Source organism: Seriola dumerili, unplaced genomic scaffold, assembly GCF_002260705.1.
Source record: "Seriola dumerili isolate Sdu_G_001 unplaced genomic scaffold, Sdu_1.0 BDQW01000415.1, whole genome shotgun sequence".
Taxonomy (NCBI): domain Eukaryota; kingdom Metazoa; phylum Chordata; class Actinopteri; order Carangiformes; family Carangidae; genus Seriola; species Seriola dumerili.
In genome coordinates this window covers 678,966-702,238 of record NW_019174670.1, presented here as the reverse complement: position 1 = coordinate 702,238, position 23,273 = coordinate 678,966, and the positions used below count along the sequence as shown (strand labels likewise).

Here is a 23,273-nt window from a genome sequence, read left to right as displayed (position 1 = left end):
GGACTCCAGCTGCAGCCGTGTTTATGTTGGTGGAATAAATGAGATGCTGAGCAACATCACATCAACCCCGACAGAGCTCCAGAACCTTTAACCTCTAAGATTTATTAAAGCTGCTATATGTATGTTTAACATTATCAACGGGATGTGAACAAGAAACAGTTTGGATGTTAGCATGCTAACCAGCTATCCCAGGCCTGTCCTGTAATACCACTCTGTTCCTCAAGAGGCGATAGTGAGTCACTGTAGTGGTGTCACTCCGACATGAGGGCGGAGTCTAACCTCTTGTTAATGAATGGAACGTCCACCCCCGCCTCCCGGCAAGGAACGTGATGGAAATAGAAGCAAACCAGAGTCAACATTGGTGTTTGTTTCCGGGCCTGGAGACAGCTGAATGAAGTTTGATGCTGAACTCACAACGTTTCCTCTAGACTGGTAAGTAAACAGCTGCTAATGCTAACGTTAGCTGAGTAGCGATAAAAAAAGAACGTACATATAGCACCTTTTAAGAAAAATCCTTGGTCTTTAATTCAAAGTTATGTTCAGCAGTTGTGACGTTTCATTCGCTCACTTCCTGCTCAGATGTGAACGACAGAGAACAGAGCGACTACACAACGTCAGACCGGTTCTAAACCCTTACAGAGACCTGGACTCCATATCTTTTCTCCTGTCAGTGTTTTTGGGTGTTTTTCCTTCAATTCATTGTTGACAGTAGAAACAGCAGAAAGCGAGACTTCACTGGATAAATACTGAGGCTGTAGACGAGCCGTCTCCTTGGTTTGTGGGAAACTGACGAAGACTTTTTTCACTGTTTTCTGACATTTTATAGACAAATCGCTTGAACTGATTAATCAAAAAAAAAGAATCTGCGGATTAATAAATAATGAAAGTAATCGTTAGCTGCTGTCAGACTGATTCTGTCTATAAACCAAAATGATCAACTTCTCAGTTTCCAGGTTGAATATGTGAAGTCTAAGTGAAGTCATGAGTCTCTTCTGGTCACCAGATCAGTGACTGGTTTAAATAGTGTAAAGTCACGTCACCAGTTTCCTCAGATCTCAGCAGTAAAGTAATCGAGTAAAACATTCTCACAACCAACAAGAGCAAAACGTTGAAAGGCGGGACTCTGTCTGAGAGCGGCGTCATCTTATCTTATCTTTACCTTTGGAAAACAGTCTTTAAAATGAAAATCAAATGTTACAAGATAATAAAGGTTTACGATCAACCCTTCAGCTTCAGTCAAATCTAAACCAGATCAACCTTTCTGGAAAATAATGTGTTGAAGCTGATTTACATAAACTCACTTTAATGTTCTGATTGATTCCTTCAAGAGTCTCAATAAACTTGCTTTTACATCAGCCCCTACCTGCCTCATGAAAACAGCTGAGCTGACGGAAGAGTGTGTAACAGGTGAAGGTGGGTGGGGGTCTCTACAACAGGAGGGGCTCTGGGGAAACAAACATGCATGTTTAAGAAAAAGCCAAAGGCAACTCCTCCTCCTTCCGATCAGCTGTTGAAAAGTTTGGTTTTGGCAGAAACTGGTGAGCGGTTGAAACAGTCTGTGAGTAAATACGATTTCCTGAAGTTTTCCTGATACGTGTTTGGTGTTTCTCTCCGGCGGGGGGCCTCTTCATCGGCTCTTTGTCAGACACAGGTTCTCGCACTCCTCTTGTGTCTTGAAGCGGTTCTCGTTGCCGCCGCAGCCGCCATACCAGAAGCGAGAACACTCGTTCTGCTCGGTGTCAAAGAACCACATCATGGTGTAGTTCTGGCAGGTGCCGGGGTCCTGGACCAGGACACAGTCGTCTGACAGAGAAAGGACGGAGATCACAGGAAACATCAGGCACAAACTTCACTGATGAGTCGTCTCAACTTAAGGAACCAAACTGTTTCACTGATATTTCATGTTTACGTTCCTGTTTCTAAATTGATCCTGTCTGCAGCCAATAGTTTCACTTCCTTCATCTTACACACAGGACTGTAAAATGTGTTTCTGCATCTCATCCTGAACGTTCCTCCGTTCACTGAATCATTTTTTAATAAATAATAATCAGCTGATCAGATATTTACCTTTAGAGCCGAAGCTGTGGAGCTGTGGCCTCGGCAGGATGTCCGGATCTGTCAGAGAGAAGACTGTCAACCAGTACAGATACACGTGGGCTCACTATTTGGCAGGAAACAGGTCAGTGTTGTAATAAGCTAGTTATAAACCATTCATAAGAGGAGTCTGACTGTAAAGTGTTTGTGAATCAATGTAAACAGTGATTTAAAGTCTCATTAACTTTGACTCTGTGGAATCAGCTGGTGGAGTTTCAGATTTCATTGTGACTCTACTGAAGCTGGTCAATCTTAACCTGAACCTGCTTCTACGAACTGATGTCTTTAAATCTACCACTTTCTAATGTCCAGAGACTTTGAGATGAAGACAGACATAACAAGACATGATGAAGAAGACTGTTAGAGACAGACACCCTGACCTACAATCACAGAGACACTGACAGGCTGGTGGTTGGCTGCAGGCAGGACTTACTATTGGTGCCACATGTCTGGAAACATTCATGTTCCGTGTTAAAGCGGTTGGCGTTGCCGCCACAACCGCCATACCAGAAGGGAGTGCATGCAGCGATGTGTTTGTCATAGAACCAGGCTTGGACATAGTCCTCACACTGGAGACCAGCGTCAGCATCCAGCTGACACTGGGCTGAAAGCAGAACACACACATGTACTATCACTACACATGTACAATGACACACTGACAGACTGTCCAGAGCAACAGCCGACACTTCAACGTCACACTGAGATAAAATATAATATCTGAATTCATTATTAATTTGATGGAAATGTGACGAGCCATTGCCCTGGAGGACACATGCAGTACGCTGGGCTGATATTCAATAATAGCAAATATCAAGATATTTCCCGCCATAAGACACATTTCTCGTAATATCAAAAAAATAAAACTTTGATAATATTAATATTATTTGGGCTGGACATTTCGAGATATTAAATTGTGAATATCAGCCGAGCCGAACATGCAGCCTGATGAACAGCTGTAGACACGTTGTCACATGACACAGGTTTAGTTCAGTCATCATACTGTTAATGAAAAATAGAGAAAAATTCAGGAGACAAAAGATATTTAATAAAGATGCGATCAGGACGAGCTGAAGCTGCAGATCTGAATCTGTTTCTCCACTTTCAGGGTGTTTAAGTCCTGTTCGTCATTGAGCCTCCGAACAACTGGAGTTATAACCTGCAGGTTTGTACCTCACGTTAACATTGGTTTGGAGTTTATTTATATCAGATCCTTCAGTGTAGTTTAGTAAAGGTGAAGCAGCATGAGGCTCCACCCACCCCTCCCCCACCTGCGTCGTAAGATCAGGACGACAGGAAATGTAAAATGTAATTGACTAATTGAACAGAGGCCAGATCAGATGATCAGGTTTAGTCTCATGTAACTGCCTCCAGCTCATGTATGTAGTAAATAACATGAGACAATGAACACAGGAAATGTACGGAAGCCATGACGAGAAATATTTTTTATGGTAGAAAAAATGTTTTTCACATTCGTTTTACAAAAACAAACATTTAGAAAATTATTTTTTCATTTCACTGTCTTTAATGTAAAATCACAGTGATTCTAGTGTCACACAGGTCAGGAATATTGGATGTTTATGAATATTTGGGGATCTGGATATTTCTCTAAGTGACTTCATGGTCTTTAGGAAATTAGAGGATTTCTTTATTTCTGCATCAAAGCACAGAGCTGAACGAAGCGTCTTCTCCTGAACTAGTGGTAAACCTCAAAGGCTGCTTGAAGGTTAAGACTTGGTTTTAGGGTTCAGCCTAAACTCGGGTCAGAGGTCAGAGGTCAGAGGGTTAGTGAATACATTACATCAGTGAGTGTCCTCACAACTATAAAAAGACCAATGTGTTTGTGATGACTTTGGACCGTGGTGTGTGGGCTACCGGTGAGATTAGCTCCCGAGACAAAAGTCTGGCTGTCCCCTCCGTTCAGGGTCTCGATGATGTCCAGCTGGCCAGTCTGAGTCTGGCCTCCCGTCTGCTCCTGGAAGCTGTCCTCCTCCTCCTCCTCCTCTTCCACCTCCTCCTCCTCCAGCTGTGCCTGCCCTTGGCTGGACGCACAGCAGCCGACAGTTGATTCACAATGATTCATGTTCAGTGTCTGTGCTCAGCTGTGTCGTCCTCAGAGGAGGCGGCTATGTTTGAATCTTTCCTCTGTTAGAATATGTCAGAACTCTAGAGATGCTACTAATTATTATTTTATTGATTTCTCTGTCAGAACAAACTGATTTAAGTCCCTGTCAGATGTGTCATGTGTGTGTAATCATGTTACAAATTAGAACCAGTTCATCTCATAAAACACTGAATTATCAGATCTATTAATTGTTTTTGTTGATTGACTGAACGATTCATGTTTTCAACATCCACTATTTGTAATTATTATCATGTCAGTATGTAATTCTGCAGCAGTGTGAATTACCCCTCTATGAAGACTTGTCCTCCCCCCGGAGCGGCCAGCTGACTGCAGGTCAGTTTTAATGATGGAGGAGGATATGTGTTCATTCCCTCTGAAATAAACACAGGACAAAGACATTCATGTTTGTTGGAGAATATGTAAAGTGAAGTGGATGATCTCTGGAGCTGCAGACTAACAGACAGACAGTGTGACTGATTGAATCTGGAGTCTGGTCTCACTGTTGAGGGCAGAGAGGAAGACTCTGAAGAAGCGCTGGGCGTAGCCCTGCTCGTCGGCCTTCAGTCTGCCCACGTGGATCAGGTGCTGCTGGACAGGTGGACTGGCCAGCTCCTCCACCTGCGTCCGGATGTAGCGATCGCCCACCGCCACCACAAACAGCGCCACCCCCTCACACTTGGCCTTCTGGGAGATGTACTTCAGCATGGCCCGGTCAGTGTAGGCCGTCTCTGTGCCCACCACGGCCATCAGCACCCTCCTCCTGCGGGGCTGGCTGGCCTTCAGGAGCACCTCCCTCAGGGTGAACTCCAGCGTCTGTCCCAGAGCCGAGGAGCCGCCCTGCTGCCGCATGTTCTGGATCAGGTGTCTCCTCATCGTGTTGTGGTCCTGGTAGGTCTGGAATCCAAACTCCACCTTGGGAGCCCGGGTGCCGCTCTGCTGGACGACAGCCACCCGGGCCTGGTTGTCGACTCGGCGGGGCTGGGGGCTAACGACCAGCTGCTCCACCACAGAGCCCAGCAGCTGCTGCATGCCAGCGTACTCATCAGCCTGCATCTCCCTGGAGCTGTCCACCACCATGACCAGGTCCACATCCGCCTCCTGAGGCTGCACTGGCTCCTGGATGAAGGAGCATTGCTCTGAACGCCTGCAGGGGTCTGAAGACACGAAACCATCACCCACACAGCTGCTCACTTTTTAACAAGAATATAAATTATATAAATCTGACTTTTAAAATCCTACTCAACTTCATGTCCTCTTTAAAGCTGCTGTGTGTCTGACACTGGTCCAAGATTAAAAGGAGCTGCAGTTGACTGAGGTGAACACACGGACACACACAGACAAACACACACACACACACAGACACACACACACACACACACACACACACACACACACACCTCCTAATTTACTGGATGATTTATTTATCGCTGCTCACCGTAGCAGATCGCACAGCTCTTGACCTTCCTCAGGTCAGCGGCCATGTCCCTCCCCAGCACTGTGTAGATCGAGCTTCCTGAGTCATCGACCTGAGGAGAATAAAACATCATGAATGTCCAGGATTAAAGAGGCTCCTCTCCTGAGAGATGCTGTTGTGTTTCACAGTGTCAGGGTTGTTTTTCAGGCACTAACGCTGAAGACAAAAAAACCCTGCCTTAAATGCTGCGTTGGTCTTGGGTTGTTTTAGAAACCACTGAGATGATGAAATATGAACCACAGTCCAGTCTGAGTGACAGTTTAAAACTCCGAACAGCTGTTCATAAAAATGTGAGTCAGTTTGGGACTAGGTCTGTTTTGGACCAGGTCTTGTGATGCTTGAGTCGCTTCAGATGGGTCTGGGGTCTTTTTTAAAAAAGAAAATGAACTTATGTCTGATTTGTAGGTTTCTACAGGCTGCTCTCAGATCTGGTCCAGAGTTTTGGACCTGTGATGACGTGTCAGTGTAAAGGTCTCTGTCCATGTGTAGTGTGATTATAGATCAGGTCTAGGTTCTATATTAATACTGTGAAAGTATCAAAGCCTCAGTCCACAGAGAAATGCACACAGCCTGTATTCAGAAACTGAGCCTTAAAACCAGCCGTCAGGACTTCTGGAACTTTGTGATGTCACAACAAAGCAGTCACCAAGCTCCGCCCACCTGGACCCACCATCCAAACCTTGCAGGATTTGGTTTCTCTGAGTGTTTTTACCTGAAATCTGCTTTATTTTTATTGGATCACTCAGAAAACAGTCAGCCAATCAGAAGAGAGGCTCAGAGCCTCCTCTCTTCAGTTTATGGACTCAGATCAAACCTACCTCCATGGCTCGACCAATTGCAGGAGCGTTCCTCAGAGAGATGACAGCTGGGACGATGTTGAGGGCCCGGTACTCCATCATGGCGGTGACAATGTCGTTAACGTCCTGTGAAGGCCCGTTAGAGAGGAAGACTGCCACCTTCCTCATCATCATTCCTGATCGTACACGTTTGAAGACGTTCTGACCTACGAAGCGCATGGCGGCCGCTAGTTGGCGCCGGTTAGTTGTGCGTTCCAAGGCGATGTTCTTCACAGACTCAATCAGTTCCTTCTTGCGGTGGTAGTCCTGGAAACGGATCAGGTACTTGGTGTGGGCGCTGTATCCCACCACGGCGACCCGGGCACCTGTTGGACAGTTGCTCTCGGAGATGGTGATGTCCTCCAGCAGAGAGAGGAGAGCGACACGCTGCCTCTCGAAGGCAGTCGGGGTCACGTCCTCAGACATGTCCAGACCAAACACCAGCTCAGTGGGGTAGACTGGGCACTCTGATCGATCTGAAACCAACAAAGAAGACTTCATGTTGAGAGGAGGGGATGAGAAAGCATCCATGAAAGAGAAGATGGCCCCGTACTAAACTCCAAGGATCTTAGTAACGTTTTGGCCACACTACATCCCAATTCCCTCATTTCATCACTCCTCACTCGACCAGTCCAACATCTGGGGGGTCGTCCCAAAGCTGTGAGGAGTGATCTCTGGAGAACCAGCGAGGACACACTGGAGCTGAGGTGGAAAAGTCTTTTTTTCTTCTGATGGTTCAAACTGAGAGAAATGATCTTTAGTCTCTGAGCAGCTTCATGATCAGAGTGAGGAAAGGAGCTTCACTGCTTCCTCTCTCATCTCCTTTAGGAAAACACTGGAGCTTCTTTTACCAAAGGAAAGGAGAAATGCCGTCCCACAATTCCTTGCTGCAGCAGCATTTAAAACCACAGCAGAGACACATAAATGTAGAAACAACAGAGCAGCTGTTTTCTGTTTGATGGACTGAAGCTCAGATCCATCATCATCATGAAGAACGAGGTGATGAATTTATAGTGAACTAAATACTATAGTCTATACATTAAAGTTGTTTCACTAAACCCTCCCTGTGTGGAAAGACCTTAACATTCATTTTCTGTAGTTAACAAATGTAAAGGATTGTCAGGAAACTTCTGTATGAATATAATTTATTCTGATCTCTTGCTCAGTTCATCATTTTTATTTTATTATTTTAATATTTCAACTTTTCTTATCTAAGCAATTCAGTCCTGTTTGTTTTGTGTTTGTGGGTAAAGGAGGATTTATTATTTTATAAACATGTTATAAATAAAGTTTTTTAAAACAAAAACCTCCTAGTGTAAGTGCAGTCAGATTCTTTTCCTCAGTCCTGATGAATTTTCCTTCAGATCTTTAACCTCATCATGTTTTCCATAGAGGTCGAGGAGACGAGGTCAGAGATCATTTAGACTTTCCCACCTCAGTTCAGATCCTTCAGTGAAGTCAGACAGAAATCTGTTAGTGACTGGACACAGCAGCTGCTCAGACTGATGACCACATCACCGCAGGTTTTAGTTTTTAGTTGTAGTACCAAGATTTAGATGATTTGTTTTCAGTTTCATATAGATCTATATGTGGTCTGATGGGTAAAAAGGGAAGAGTGTATGATACACAGTAAAGTGTCCTGCTTGGTTCATATCTGGGTGGATAGTTTCATTTTCATTAACTCCATCTAAACCCCAAACATGAACCAAAGAAAGACTAGAGTCAGGCGGATTCATCCTCTGGGGACCGTGAACATGTGAAACTAATTTCTTCACAGTCCATCCAGTAGCTGCTGAGATATTTCAGTCTGAATGGACAGAGACAGTCATTCATATGATTGTCCTACAAACACTGGGAGAAGATCATGTAGATATTGGAACAGCCAACCTTCGTCCAACATCAACAGCGTCTGAAGCCAGAGGAGCTTGTAATGAGAGCTCTCCCTGGTGGTGGTCTCACTCTGAGGCCGGAGGTCTGAACTGAACTCACCACATGGTTCTGATTGTTTAGCTGCAGATACTCACCGATGGAACAAGCTGTGAGGAGAGAAAGGGATGAGATCAGTTCACAGGGAAAGACGAGGGAAGTCTAACTCTGACGAGCCTGTAACTGACTGGATACATGTTCCTCTAAGACATATATACAACACTCTGGTCTCTTACCACAGTTGTCTCTGATGTAGGTGATCAGCTGACACTCCTGAGGACACAAAGAAGACGTCATGTAAAAAAAAAAAAACTTTTGGTTTTGATTTTTCTGTCAATGTTGGCAGGTGAAGTTCAGTTTAAGGTGGACTCACAGTCATGCCTTTGCCTCCAGGTAGACCTCTGGGACCCTGAGAGGAGGGAAAAAAAGTAATTATTGACCATTTCTCTTCATCATCATCGTCAGTAAATTCTCCACTCAGAGTTCAGATGGAACATAAAGGTGGCAGAGTTACAGAGGAGTTTTCTCTATTTATTATTTTGTCTATGAAATGTCTGTTTATTCTGACCAACAGTCCAAAACCCCAAATCCTCAATTTACTCTCCTGAATGATGAAAAAAAAAAATCAGATCCTCAGGTCTGAGCAGCTGGAACCTCAAATTATTTGATTATTATTTTTGTCTAAAACTTGACTGAAACGATGAATCAATTATCTAAAATACTGTCTGATTATTTTCCTGTTGAGCCACTTGTTGATTTATCGTTAGCTCAGCTCTCATTTAAGGGGAGATGTTGAACTTTCGGTTAAGGTGGTATGTGGGTTAAGGTGGTATAATGTGACACTTTACTACGGCAGTCATGAGACCTCAACGCACTGCAACTTCAGAAAACACAAGCAAAAAGACAAAACACAAGAAATCAGACAAACACGCTGCGAGTAGCACAGACGACAAAGGAAGTGTTTCCGGACACTAAAAAGTGATGAACCAGGCTGAGACGATAAGTTTGTGTGGGTTTAGTTCTGTACCACTGTCAAACCATCGAGGACATGAGGGCTCTCTAGGAGCCATTTTGAGCCCTTTACGCACACTTTTTATATAAGGCATAAAAACATCATGGTATAGTGAGGCATAAAAAAGTCATAGTGTCACAGTCCCAGTGTTTTTTTCCCTTTTACTGTTTTTCTCCCCTCCCCTGTGTATATGTGTATGTCTTGTGCTTCCCCTGACATCAGGTGACTCAGTGGAGGCGTGGTCTGGACAGCAGCTCACTACCACACCTGCAATCTATCACTGAATATCTGCAGTATATGTACCCCGGTCATCCATCCATTCATTGCTCTTAACAGTGGTGGTTATTCCCTCGGTTGCTCTGATTAGTTTGTGTGACTACAGAGTTATGTAGTGTTTCAGTGATCTCCCCGGTGTTTTGTCTGTATTAACTGTTTGTTCTCCTGTGTTCCAGAAGACTTCCTATTTGTGTGCTGCTGATCCTGCCACTGTTGCCTTGACACGCCACGCCACGCCACGCCACGCCACGCCACGCCACGCCACGCCACGCCACGCCACGCCACGCCACACCACCCACCTGCCTCTGGTCTCCAGTGTCCTCTGTACTCCTGCCTTGTGAACTCACCAGACACCTGGATTCCCTGGACCCACTCCCCCTCTGCATTCACCATTACTATTGCTTTTTCCCCAATAAACTCCCTTGCAATGTAATTGCTGGTGTGCTATGTGTTGTGTCTATATTCTGGGTCCAAAATCAGTTCTGATAAAAACGTAACAAATAGTATAGTAAAGGATAAAAACATCAGAGTAAAGTAAGGCATTAAAAATATCATAAAATCATCAAAGTATATAAAGGCATACAAAGTCATGAAAACGCATGAAATGAAAGTCATAAAATTGTTACAGTATAGTTAGGCATAAAAGGAATTAAAACATCATAGTACATTAAGTCATGAAAAGTAATAAAAACATCATGATATAGTAAAGCATAAAGGGTTATTGAGGCATATCATGTCGTAAAAACAGCATATTATATTAAGACATAAAAAGTCCTAAAAATGTCATATTATTGTAAGTCATAAAAAGTCATTTAGATGAAATTGTATAAAAAGTCATAAAATCGTCATAGTGTAATAAGGTATAAAAAGTCAAGAAAAATAAACTGTATAAAAAGTAAAAAAAACATCATAGTATAGTAAGGCATAAAAAGTCATGAAGATGAAATTGCACAAAAAGTAAAAAAAAAAAGTCATACTATAGTAAGGTATAAAAAGTCATAAAATCGTCATATAGTAAGGTATAAAAAGTCATAAAAACGTCATAGTATAGTAAGGCATGAAAAGTCATGAAAATGAAATTGCATAAAAAGTCATCAAATCGTCATAGTATAGTCAGGTATAAAAAGTCAAGAAAATTAAATTGTATTAAAAGTCATAAAATCGTCATAGTATAGTGAGGCATAAAAAGTCATGAAAATGAAATTGCATAAAAAGTTAAAAAAAAAAGTCATAGTATAGTGAGGCATAAAAAGTCATGATGATGAAATTGCATAAAAAGTTTAAAAAAACGTCATAGAATAGTAAGGTATAAAAATTCATAAAATCGTCATAGTATATTAAGGTACAAAAAGTCATAAAATCGTCATCGTATAGTGAGGCATAAAAAGTCATGATGATGAAATTGCATAAAAAGTTTAAAAAAACGTCATAGAATAGTAAGGTACAAAAAGTCATAAAATCGTCATAGTATATTGAGGTACAAAAAGTCATAAAATCGTCATAGTATATTGAGGTACAAAAAGTCATAAAATCGTCATAGTATATTGAGGTACAAAAAGTCATAAAATCGTCATAGTATATTGAGGTACAAAAAGTCATAAAATCGTCATAGTATATTGAGGTACAAAAAGTCATAAAATCGTCATAGTATAATAAGGCATAAAAAGTCATGAAAATGAAATTGCATAAAAGGTAAAAAAAAACGTCATATAATAGTAAGTTATAAAAGTAATAAAATCGTCATAGTATAATAAGGCATAAAAAGTCATGAAAATGAAATTGCATAAAAAGAAAAAAAAAAAGTCATAGGATAGTGAGGCATAAAAAGTCATGATAATGAAATTGCATAAAAAGAAAAAAAAAAAGTCATAGGATAGTGAGGCATAAAAAGTCATGATAATGAAATTGCATAAAAAGAAAAAAAAAAAGTCATAGGATAGTGAGGCATAAAAAGTCATGATAATGAAATTGCATAAAAAGAAAAAAAAAAAGTCATAGGATAGTGAGGCATAAAAAGTCATGATAATGAAATTGCATAAAAAGAAAAAAAAAAAGTCATAGGATAGTGAGGCATAAAAAGTCATGATAATGAAATTGCATAAAAAGAAAAAAAAAAAGTCATAGGATAGTGAGGCATAAAAAGTCATGATAATGAAATTGCATAAAAAGAAAAAAAAAAAGTCATAGGATAGTGAGGCATAAAAAGTCATGATAATGAAATTGCATAAAAAGAAAAAAAAAAAGTCATAGGATAGTGAGGCATAAAAAGTCATGATAATGAAATTGCATAAAAAGAAAAAAAAAAAGTCATAGGATAGTGAGGCATAAAAAGTCATGATAATGAAATTGCATAAAAAGTCAAAAAAAGGTCATAGTATAGTGAGGCATAAAAAGTCAAGAAAATGAAATTGTATTAAAAGTCATAAAATCATCATGGTATAGTGAGGCATAAAAAGTCACAAAAATGTCATAGTATAGTGAAGCATAAAAAGTCACAAAAACGTCATAGTATAGTAAGGCATGAAAAATCATGAAAATGAAATTGCATAAAAAGTCATAAAATCTTCATATAGTAAGGTATAAAAAGTCAGAAAATAGTCATAGTATAGAAAGGTATAAAAAGTCATGATAATGAAATTGCATAAAAAGTCAAAATTGTCATAGTGTAGTAAGGTATAAAAAGTCATAAAAACGTCATAGTATAGTAAGGCATAAAAAGTCATGATGATGAAATTGCATAAAAAGTCAAAAAAAACGTCATAGGATAGTAAGGTATAAAAGTCATAAAAACGTCATAGTGTAGTAAGGTATAAAAAGGCATGAAAACGGCATAGTATAGTAATGCATAACAAGTAATTAAAACATAACAGTATAGAAAGTCATAAAATCGTCATAGTATAATAAGGCATGAAAAGTCATGTTAATGAAATTGTATTAAAAGTCATAAAAACGTCATAGTGTAGTAAGGTATAAAAAGGCATGAAAACGGCATAGTATAGTAATGCATAACAAGTAATTAAAACATAACAGTATAGAAAGTCATAAAATCGTCATAGTATAATAAGGCATGAAAAGTCATGTTAATGAAATTGTATTAAAAGTCATAAAAACGTCATAGTGTAGTAAGGTATAAAAAGGCATGAAAACGGCATAGTATAGTAATGCATAACAAGTAATTAAAACATAACAGTATAGAAAGTCATAAAATCGTCATAGTATAATAAGGCATGAAAAGTCATGTTAATGAAATTGTATTAAAAGTCATAAAAACGTCATAGTGTAGTAAGGTATAAAAAGGCATGAAAACGGCATAGTATAGTAATGCATAACAAGTAATTAAAACATAACAGTATAGAAAGTCATAAAATCGTCATAGTATAATAAGGCATGAAAAGTCATGTTAATGAAATTGTATTAAAAGTCATAAAAACGTCATAGTGTAGTAAGGTATAAAAAGTCATGAAAACGTCATAGTATAGTAATGCATAACAAGTAATTAAAACATAACAGTATAGAAAGTCATAAAATCGTCATTGTATAGTATGGTCTGAAAAGTAATAAAAACATCATAATATAGTAATGTACAAAAGGTAATAAATATGTCAAAGTAAGGCATAAAAGTCATAAAAACATGAAAGTTTAGTAAGGCATAAAAAGTCATGAAAATGAAATTGTATTAAAATTAATAAAATTGTCATACTATAGTAAGTCATAAAAGTCCTGAAGTTGTTATAGTATAGTAAGGTATAAAAAGTCATAAAAACATAGTATATTAAGGCATAAATAAAGTCATAAAACATCATAGTATAAGAAGGCATTAAAAACATCATAGTACGTATAATAAGGCATTAGAGTTGCCAGTCCATCTATTGTGCATGTCTTTGAATTGTGAGAGGAAGTTAGAGTATCTGGAGAGAACCCATGCAGGTGCAGGGAGAACATGCAAACTCAACACAGTAAGATGGTAATGATGATGATACTCTCCCTCCCCCACTCACTCTGTGTCCTGGATATCCGGGTTCTCCAGGCACTCCTGATTCTCCAAACTGGCCTGAGTTCCCCTGCATCCATCAGACCAGAGACAAAAGTCAACGACTAAGCAAAATCACGTTCAATAATAACCTAGTGTCACAGGTTTGTAGTCGCTCACCCCTCGACCCCGGTTCCCTTTACGTCCTGGGTATCCCTTGGGTCCCTGCAGACCGTCCTCACCCTGAGGACAGACAACAGCAGCTCATGTCTTCATTCATGTAGAGGACACAGATGGACTTAGAGCCTGTGGACTGTCCCTCACTCCCTCCCTTTGTCCAATCATTGTTTTTCTTTTATTTCAGTGTGAGCGCCACTGTCAGTGAAACTCAGCACTTAGTACAGAAGTTTCACATTAAAAGCCTTTTTGTGAAGGGAACCAGAAAATGACTTTCAGAATAAAAAGTATATTAATGTCAAACCTCCTCATTAGAGTGGTGAGTGTGACACCAAGACAACAGGTAAACATAGAGGGGGAGGTGAAAATATGAAATGATCTCCAGCAGCTTCAACCTCCAGCTCTGTGATGTTTGACATCAGAGCCAAAATGTTCCCAACAGGCACCACCATCCAGACCACCAGTGGCCAACCCTGATCATGTGTTTAATATGTAAAAGACTAGAGTACTAAGAGTTTCATGTGATCTGCCGTGGACTCACCAGTAGACCAGGATAACCAGGGAAACCAGGGTCTCCCTGTAAAGAGACAGAGATAGAGTGAATGTTTTTATACTCATAAAACAAAATGTATCAGAACAATGAAACTGTGATATGTTCACATTTCTCTGTCTTCCTCAGAGGGAGAGGAGAAGATCAGTTTTCTAAATAAACATCAAACTGTTTTTCTACCTTGACACCTTTAGGTCCTGCAGGTCCATATCCATCTTTACCGTCCTGACCCTGGAGCAGAGACAGAGTCAGAATGAGGGATTTATATCAGGGACAAAGTTTATATGAAACAGTAAACAAACAAACACACACACACACACACACACACACACACACACACACACACACACACACACACTGCAGTTGTTCGCCTACTCACCGGCATTCCTCTGGGTCCCAGAGATCCTGGAGAACCTTTATCACCTGGATCTCCTGGTTGACCCTTCAACAACAACAACAGGTTTATTTGCATGTCATTCCAACACCTGGCTCAACGACAACAACACATGAGGCTGAAACAATTTTAAACAAAATAATTATGTTCATTGTCAATTAATCTGCTGATTATTTTCTCGAATAATTGATGAGTTCTTTGGTCAATAAAATATCAGAATATGGCAAAAATATATTATATTATAATATATTATCAGGTGTCGTCATGGTGACGTGTTTTCTTGGATCAAATGGAGGCGATGAGATGAAATGACGTCACACACCTTCTGTCCGTTACCTCCACGGCGTCCGATTGATCCTGGAGCTCCAGTTGTTCCCGGTGCACCCTGCAGGACAGCAACAACAAAACAACAACAACAGAGTCAGAGCAACAAGAGCAGAACTGAAACCTGAGTGTGTGAGGTTTGAAAAGGATGAGTAGTTGTTACGGTGTCACCACACGATGACTGAAGGAGGCTGTTTATTCTGTTTATTCAGTTCAACCGAATGAAATAATGGAAATGATATTTTACAGGAAGGTTGGTCGGAGCTGTGAGTCACTGGAGCAGCAACCAGGGAGTCATAAATCTGAAGTTTTGTCGGTCAGTAAACTGGACTTTTATTGGACACATGCATCAGCACTAAATCTCATCTGAGACAAATCATACTGACGCAGAGACTTGAAGATGCTGCTGCAGCTTCTGCACAAACTGGAGACGTTTCCATGGAGACAAAAGTGTGATGGTTGTTATTAACGACAGATGTGTCAAACAGACATCTGAGCTTCAAAGTGAACTTCAGATTCTTCTCATAAATAAAACTCTGCACAGTTAAAAATGTCAGGTCTGTGGAGCAGAACACCACAGCATCAGTCCCTCAGTAACAACTAACAGATAAACAGATCACACTGACACAGACTGAACAACACAGAAGTTAATGTCATATAAATTCAGATGTTGTTTGAGGCTAGTTAGCTTGTAGCAGGTCTAGTGTTTGTGGCATGACAAACAAAACATTAATAAACTTTCTTTTTCAAATACAAAAAGGAAAAACGACTCAATACGTTAACGACACAAGCGCACAGGAGTTTCCAACAAGTAGACAGAGCCGCACCAACATCAGTCAAAGACCTGAGTTCTCTCAAGGCTCTGCAGCTTCAACCAATCAGAAGCCAGCATTCATCATTAGTCTAAATTAAACCTGATGCAGTGACACTACAGCAAATTTAACAGTTTACTGTCATTGTATAAATGACTTTCACAGTAATTACTATTATAATTACTGTTATTATCATTGATAGTAGAGGTGATGTGAATCATCAGGACATGGTTTGCTCTGTGCAGCTCTGTCATTCTGCAGCTGTGATGAGCGGTTCAGCCTCTGGGGAGCGCTACAGCAGCATGACCGCTGTGAGGCGACACATTTTATTTGAGAGTCTTCATTTATTTCGGAGACTTATTTGTGACTGATTATTTTAACGAGCTCCTTGCCGGGTCAGATCTACAAACCACATGGACGGGACTCGTTAATCAGAGCCAGAGAGGAGGTCTGAATTTCACTGATTCTGTTATATCATCAGCTCCTCAGAAATAAACAACATAAAAACCTCCTCATGCATCTATATGCTGAATTAAGATTTAAATTCAAATTTGAAGTATTTCATACGAGAGCTGAACTGAGGTTGAGTCAGGTCCAACCTTTGACAAAGAGCATGTAAATCCTCCTCTTGTTAGAAATTTGGGTCAATCAGCTGTTTACTAGTGGATTGTGTAGAATTATGCGAAACAGATGCTACATTTAATATTATATACAGGTCACATTTTGAACATCTTTAATCAGCAGATAAACATGTTCTTGGTTGATGGGAGTCAATGGAAACACTGTATCTAAGCTGGTCTGGGGTCAGTTGACTCCTGTGGCATTAATGAGGAGGAGTAAAGGTAGAGGTGATGTACTGACCTGAGGTCCAGGAAGCCCAGGGATTCCTCTCGGTCCAGGTTGACCTCTGACCCCTCTGGAGCCCTGCGGGAACAATGTGGACTGGTTTAAGACACTGGTCTTTATACTGTGATGGGAAGCTGCTGTGATGACTCACCTGTGGACCAGAAGCACCTGGGCTGCCTGGTACTCCTAGCTCTCCTGGCCCTCCAGGTCTACCCTGCAGAGACACACACACACACACACACACACACACACACACACACAGTTAAAAGGGGGCTGTCATCGTGGTCGTGTGAACCAGAACTGACTGTTGTTTATTTCCTCTCTACCTTTTCACCGAGCGACCCTCTCCTTCCATCTGGACCCTGGAGTAAAAACAGCAGCGTTACATGTTATTACAACATTATTATAACATTATAACAATGTTATTACACTGGGGCAACTACAGCTATATAATGAATATCCCTGTAACAGGCCGCGGCCGCTGGCTGTGTTTCTGATCAGAGTTCACGGAATTTCATAATAAAAGTAACTTCAGGAAATACAAAGCTGTGTATTCTTATTTTGCCTTTATTTTGATAGGTGCAGTGGGAGAGAGACAGGAAAGTCAGGGAGAGAGAGGGGATGACAGGTCGGACTCAAACCCGCGGCCGCTGCGGTCGGGACTAAGCTGTGAATTCTGATACAAAATACATGATTGAATAAACTGTCCTGTGTTACGTCATCCACTGCAGCAGATTTTAAAGCTGATAAAACAAAATGAAGTAAAAAAAAAAAAGTCTCACCGGGTTTCCAACGATTCCACTCTCACCTGGCTGCCCGTCCTGTCCAGGTGTGCCCTGAAGATTTAAACACAGCACAGTGTGGTGCATTTAAAGGCTCAAATCATTTGTAAATGCAGATTGAGTTTGTTGGAGTAGAGCTGATGCTTCTGAAGGTCTGTTCCTCACAATTCATTATCACATGTTGATGTTCTGAGTCATCTGACCAAGGTCACCTGACAGTGAATTTAATCTGCCTGTTTAATTTAACCTGTTTCTCAATAAATGTGATGTCTGTGATGTGGTTACCGGTAAACCTGGGTTGCCAGGGTCTCCCTTGGCTCCTGGTGAGGTGTTGTCAGCACCGGATTCACCCTGTCATCCAAAGCACAAAGACACTGATGAACTGACTGAAGTGAGCTTCATCAATAACTGATAAAAAGATGATTCGGATGATTGTCTGCTGATCAGGTGGGGGAGCGCGACTCGTCTCCTGCTCTGCTTCAGAGTCAGCCTCAGGAGTTTTATTCTAACGACAGCTCCAGCTTCGTTAAGAGCTGAATCTGTTTGCAGTGATGAATCGTGACGTAAACAAAGACACAGACTCGCTGTTTGAATTCTTTTGTTTTTGATTTTTCACGTCCCGTTCCTGTTGATGATGTCTTCCGTATTTTGGCCTTTACTTTTACTTTGTGTTCATGTAGCAGTGATACTGAGTCACTCAATAACTAACTCTATCTTCATCAAATCAAACCTGTCAGATCAACAGAAAGAAAATATTCAGTTTTGTAATCAAAGAAATTAAAGGAAATTCAAACTAATTTTGTCTCAGTCCATCAATGTTTATACAGAAATCTGTCAAACTGGAATATTGATTGCAAATTTCTGCAATCACCACTGTTTAAAATAATCCAGGTTAAAAACCAGAATTTTGAAATTAGTCAAAACAAAATGAATCATCAGTAAAACCCTGAAGAAGAGATTTAAATGTTTTTCTCTTTATGCTCGATTAATGATGTTTTTCAGTAAAAAAGAAAAAGAATAAAAAAGAAATATTGATTACAACTGTGTTTCCTGCCAGGAAACTCTAAGAAAGTTTTCTTTTCTACATCTATTCTTCGGATGTGTTAAAGGTAAAACTCCAGACATGTAAAGTACATTTAAACTGATTATTTTCTTTTCTGTGTCCAGTTCAACAGCAGCAGCTGATTTGTCTTTGTACTTGTTGGAACTGGGTGAATATGAAACCTTAAAATATGGCCAAGAAGCATTAAATATCATTTGTTATTATCAGTCAACTTCAGGTTTAAATTACAAAATGTGAGCTCCAGCAATTTGGAAAGAAAAGTGACAAAAAATTGGATTTGTAGTTTCTTTAAGGCATTTTCAAAATCTGAAACTTTGGTATTAAGGAATTTATTTTGACGGGAACACTCGGACTCTTCCTTCCGGTTCTTTTCAGCCAAAAATAAATCAGTAAAAACATCTGTCATGCGTCTGTAAATGAATTATCCCAAAATATTCCAAGACTCTTTAGCGTTTTAATAGTATACAGAATCTCTATGTCAATATATTACGGTATCTTTGAACGCTCAGCTGATTTCTTTATTACATGAGGCAGTGTCTTATTTCATCCTCTGCCTATAGGAGCTTTAAGCACCTAAGAGTCATGTGACTCATTCCTGGTCTTTCAGATCAGCAGATCACACCAGGAAATAAAAACATCTGAGAGTGGACTGATGCGGTTTGATCTGGTTGGAGCTGTAATATAAACACAGACTGAGGACATAAAGAGAGAGAGAGAGAGAAAGAATGTCAGACTAAAGGTTCAATACAGCAGAATCTGGAAGGAGAGAGACACTGAGGAACAGAGAGAGAGAGAGCGAGAGTAATCAGCCAACAATTATCCATAACATCAAAATATTTCAGTAAACAGAGCAGAATAAGGAAATGTTTTACAAAAAGAGAAACAAGACATTTCTATAAAAGTCTTCTTAATAAATCTCCTCCAGTTTTTGGACTTAAAGATTAATCGATTTTTAACTCTTGAACTTTTTTTATTTTTTTCTATTGTGGAATTGAATTCTATTGTTTGTCCGTTTTCTTTTGTCTCACCTACATTTTGAGTTCATCTGTGTGTATCTGTAATATGTTATAAAAACTGACTCTGGTCACAAACATGCGACAGTAACGCTATAATAGGGATGGGGTTCTGTTGGAGGGTTAGGTTACGGTTAGCAGTTCTTTTTGCTTGTGTTGTATCTGGTGAAGAAAATGTGATGTGGTTGTGACGTGGTCGACAGTTATTTCTGTTAGGGTTAGGGTTTCTGTTCACTCACAGCAGTAAGTGTCACAAGCAACGGTGAGGGCTCTCTGGACTTTTAGGGCCCTGAGTTTTGCCTCTCAAGCTCCCCTCCTTCAGATTGGTGGAGGCTGTTGGCTCAGGGCTTGGACAACTAATACTACTGTTTTACTTCTAAAAGGCCTTAATTACCTGTTTTACATTTGATGTGCGAAGAGTTTTGTATGATGAAATAAAATATAAATAAAGATTATTAGATACTTTAAATTCTTTAAATACACTGTTGTACGGTACTCACCGGATCTCCTCTCAGTCCTCGCTCTCCTTTCAGCCCCGCCTCCCCTCTGATACCTGGGATGCCCTGAGGATGACAGTTAAACCTATCAATCAACCAGCCGGAGGTCAGAGGTCAACCCCTCCAAGCTTCACTCCGTCATGGCAGCGTGTTGGCTGAAGGGGAATTCCACTGAACAGATGTCACATGACACACGTCTCAGCTGTGTTTTCTTGTGTTTGTTGTAAATTAATAATAAGTTCTTTTGTTATGATGTGACAATTATTATTTGTTACATCTCTGCTTTAAAAGAAAGAATGTATCTTAAGAGACTTCCTGGTTAATTAAAGATTAAATACATACAAATAAATCAACAAAGTGACTGAAAAACAACAAAAGAAAACAAATAGAAGCGTAAAGTGTTGGTGTAATCTAAATATACTGAGCAGTGTTGTAACTCTTGTAAATGTAAATAATGAAATGTAAACAGCAATTAATCATAGAAAGTATAAAGAACTATGACAAAATATTTATAAGACAATAATCATCAACAAATAAACAATACATTAAATAAATTAAATTAAAACTAAGTTGATTATTGTTAAGTCCATCAAAAGTATGAATTTACATTTAAATGCATCTAAGTTATAAAATTACTGATTATATTGTAATTTAAAATTTCAAAATATATTTAAACAATATAATATTATAAGAAATATTTTTAAAAATACAATATAATAAAAAAGTAGATGTAACATAACTATCATCAATAATAATATGAAAATTAATACAAATAAGTTAATTATGAATGTTATGAAATTTTATGTTAATTCAATTTATATTCTGATGTACAATATTTCAATTAAAATTTTACAATATATATTTTTCTATTAACAATAAAATAGAATGTAACCTGTGCTAATGTGCTAGTAAAACATGAAAGCATTACCATGTAATGCAAATAATTACAATATATTTTCTTCTGCTTTCTTCTAATTAATTGTCTTTGTAATGTAAAATCTGTTGATACTGCGTGTTTGGTGAAACTGCTGATTAATTAACTGCTAACAAATCAATGATCAGACATACGGGGTTTCCTGGGTGTCCTCTCTCTCCTCGGGCTCCATCACTTCCTGTCGCTCCCTGTGAACACAGAACCAGAGAAACACAGCTCAGCGCTCTAACTGCTAATTTCCTGACCACACCCACTCATTTCCTCCGTCAACAGAGACCTGCTGTATCTTCATTTCATCATCATCATCATCATCATCATCATCATCATCATCATCATCATCATCATCATCATTCTCAGCCTCTTTAAAAACATGGCAGCTGATAAATGCAATTTCTTTATTTACTATTTTTCTGTTTTTATCGTAGTTTGTGTAATTGTCTGGAGTCATTGTTGTTGTGGGGAGGTGTGTGTGTGTGTGTGTGTGTGGGGGGGGGGGGGGGGCATAGCAACAGTTTATTCAGACAATGCATATATCCTCATGTATCATGATGTACAGACCATCACTGGATCATACTGAAGGATTCAGGTTCTGCAGTGATAACCAGCGTCTTTCTTCTATGATTCCTGAGCAGATTTATGCGGATGTTTACTTGGGGATGAAAACACACACTTCCTTTTGAAGTGTAGGTCACACTGAATTTAAAAATCAGTGTATCATGTTTGTGTGTTCAGATTTGACTGAGTTACAACTCTGACAAAAAGCACAATTTTACACGAAACTGACGCTGAGAGTTTGAAGGAACTGTCCCTTGTCCCCACGGGGAGGTGCCTCACTATTTGAAAACCTAAATTAGAGATTACAGAGACACCTGATGATGATGATGATGTCTAAATATTTTCTTTGTTCCTTCCATGAGCAGACTTGCTGCTGCAGTTGGTACCTGTTCTCCGTTGACTCCGTCCAGTCCGTCCTCTCCATCTTCACCCTGCAACATTGGAAGAAACTCCAGAGTCAGCAGAAATTCTTCTCCCTGTCTGTGTCTTCTACTTCTACTCTATCTGGACTTTAGTGTTTATCCAAACATTCCTCACTACATGCAGATCATCATGCAACTTCCTCGTTTAGCTCACTTTACATTCCAGCAGCCTGATTCACTCACCCTGTTTCCCCGGAGGCCTCTGTAGCCCTGTAGACACAAACAGGAGGAATCAGACACGTCGTTAACATCTGGCTAACAAAAGCTGTTTTTCTCACATTATATGAATGATAACTAATCTCTGATGACATCAGTATCTGTACAGTATTTTGGCGTATTATTGAGCAGTGCTCTACCTTTGGTCCTCTGATCCCAGCACATCCCTCAGCACCCTGTGGTCCACTGGGTCCTGGAGGTCCTCGCTCGCCCTGCAACGTACGAACAACGTGAGCAGTGATGCAGCATGTGGGAGTCCAGCAGAGGACTGTGCTGAGTCAGCTGTGACCTCACAGTGATTCACTCTGACCATCAGATGCTCCATCACTCTGGTCCAGACTGAAACATCTCATCAGACGTTTTTGTTCCCATCAGGATGAACTGTAAGATCTCTGATGGTCCTCGACCTTTCCTCTAGCACCACCACCAGGTCACAGTTTAATCACTTTGAATGTTTAAATGAATGAGAAAATGTGGATCGGTGGAATGAGGAAGCACTTACAGCAACGCCCTCCTCTCCCGGGAATCCAGGGTAACCCTTCTGTCCAGACAGACCCTGTTCAGAAAACACAAACAACAGCTTCAATGAAACTTATTCATTCTTCTTTAAATATGGAAGTCATCCTCTCAGCCCTTAGATAAACAGGTGTCCCACACTCAGCTCTATGTAGCGGTTACATTTAACACTGACCTCGGGATACATGGAAAAAGGGACTTAAAGTTTTATTTTGAAATATCCACTGTTGAACCAGGACTTGTGTCTGGACCAGGCCTCTTATGGCTTTCGACACATTTTTCCAAACAATCTTGACATCATATTTGAAGTTTAAAGGTTTGTATATTTTAGTCACCTTTGACCCCGGGGGGCCCCGAGAGCCACGGATGCCTTCATGTCCTGAACATTTGCACATAACATTGCAGCACTCCCTGTCTGAGACCGTGTCCTGCAGAGAGACAGAGAGCAGCGAAAGGGAACAT

General features: G+C 40.1%; 1 protein-coding gene across 1 annotated transcript in view; it reads right to left on the bottom strand.

Moving 5' to 3' along the window:
* Positions 1-497: 497 nt before the first annotated feature.
* The window catches only part of LOC111233704 (collagen alpha-6(VI) chain-like), a 38,472-nt gene continuing 15,696 nt past the window's right edge, over positions 498-23,273 (bottom strand). The window contains exons 13-41 of the mRNA XM_022761582.1: positions 23,147-23,239; positions 22,798-22,851; positions 22,436-22,507; positions 22,263-22,289; positions 22,044-22,088; positions 21,237-21,290; positions 20,172-20,234; positions 17,881-17,946; positions 17,596-17,649; positions 17,140-17,175; positions 16,965-17,027; positions 16,829-16,891; positions 15,154-15,216; positions 14,817-14,879; positions 14,618-14,668; positions 14,429-14,464; positions 13,891-13,953; positions 13,739-13,801; positions 8,826-8,861; positions 8,689-8,725; positions 8,551-8,562; positions 6,509-7,002; positions 5,652-5,742; positions 4,717-5,370; positions 4,502-4,589; positions 3,967-4,133; positions 2,528-2,698; positions 2,068-2,115; positions 498-1,803 (exon numbers count right to left, since the gene is read on the bottom strand). Coding sequence (XP_022617303.1) covers positions 1,628-1,803; positions 2,068-2,115; positions 2,528-2,698; positions 3,967-4,133; positions 4,502-4,589; positions 4,717-5,370; positions 5,652-5,742; positions 6,509-7,002; positions 8,551-8,562; positions 8,689-8,725; positions 8,826-8,861; positions 13,739-13,801; positions 13,891-13,953; positions 14,429-14,464; positions 14,618-14,668; positions 14,817-14,879; positions 15,154-15,216; positions 16,829-16,891; positions 16,965-17,027; positions 17,140-17,175; positions 17,596-17,649; positions 17,881-17,946; positions 20,172-20,234; positions 21,237-21,290; positions 22,044-22,088; positions 22,263-22,289; positions 22,436-22,507; positions 22,798-22,851; positions 23,147-23,239 — 3,003 coding nt within the window. The 3' untranslated portion in view covers positions 498-1,627. The remainder of the gene's footprint in view (positions 1,804-2,067; positions 2,116-2,527; positions 2,699-3,966; positions 4,134-4,501; positions 4,590-4,716; positions 5,371-5,651; positions 5,743-6,508; positions 7,003-8,550; positions 8,563-8,688; positions 8,726-8,825; positions 8,862-13,738; positions 13,802-13,890; positions 13,954-14,428; positions 14,465-14,617; positions 14,669-14,816; positions 14,880-15,153; positions 15,217-16,828; positions 16,892-16,964; positions 17,028-17,139; positions 17,176-17,595; positions 17,650-17,880; positions 17,947-20,171; positions 20,235-21,236; positions 21,291-22,043; positions 22,089-22,262; positions 22,290-22,435; positions 22,508-22,797; positions 22,852-23,146; positions 23,240-23,273) is intronic.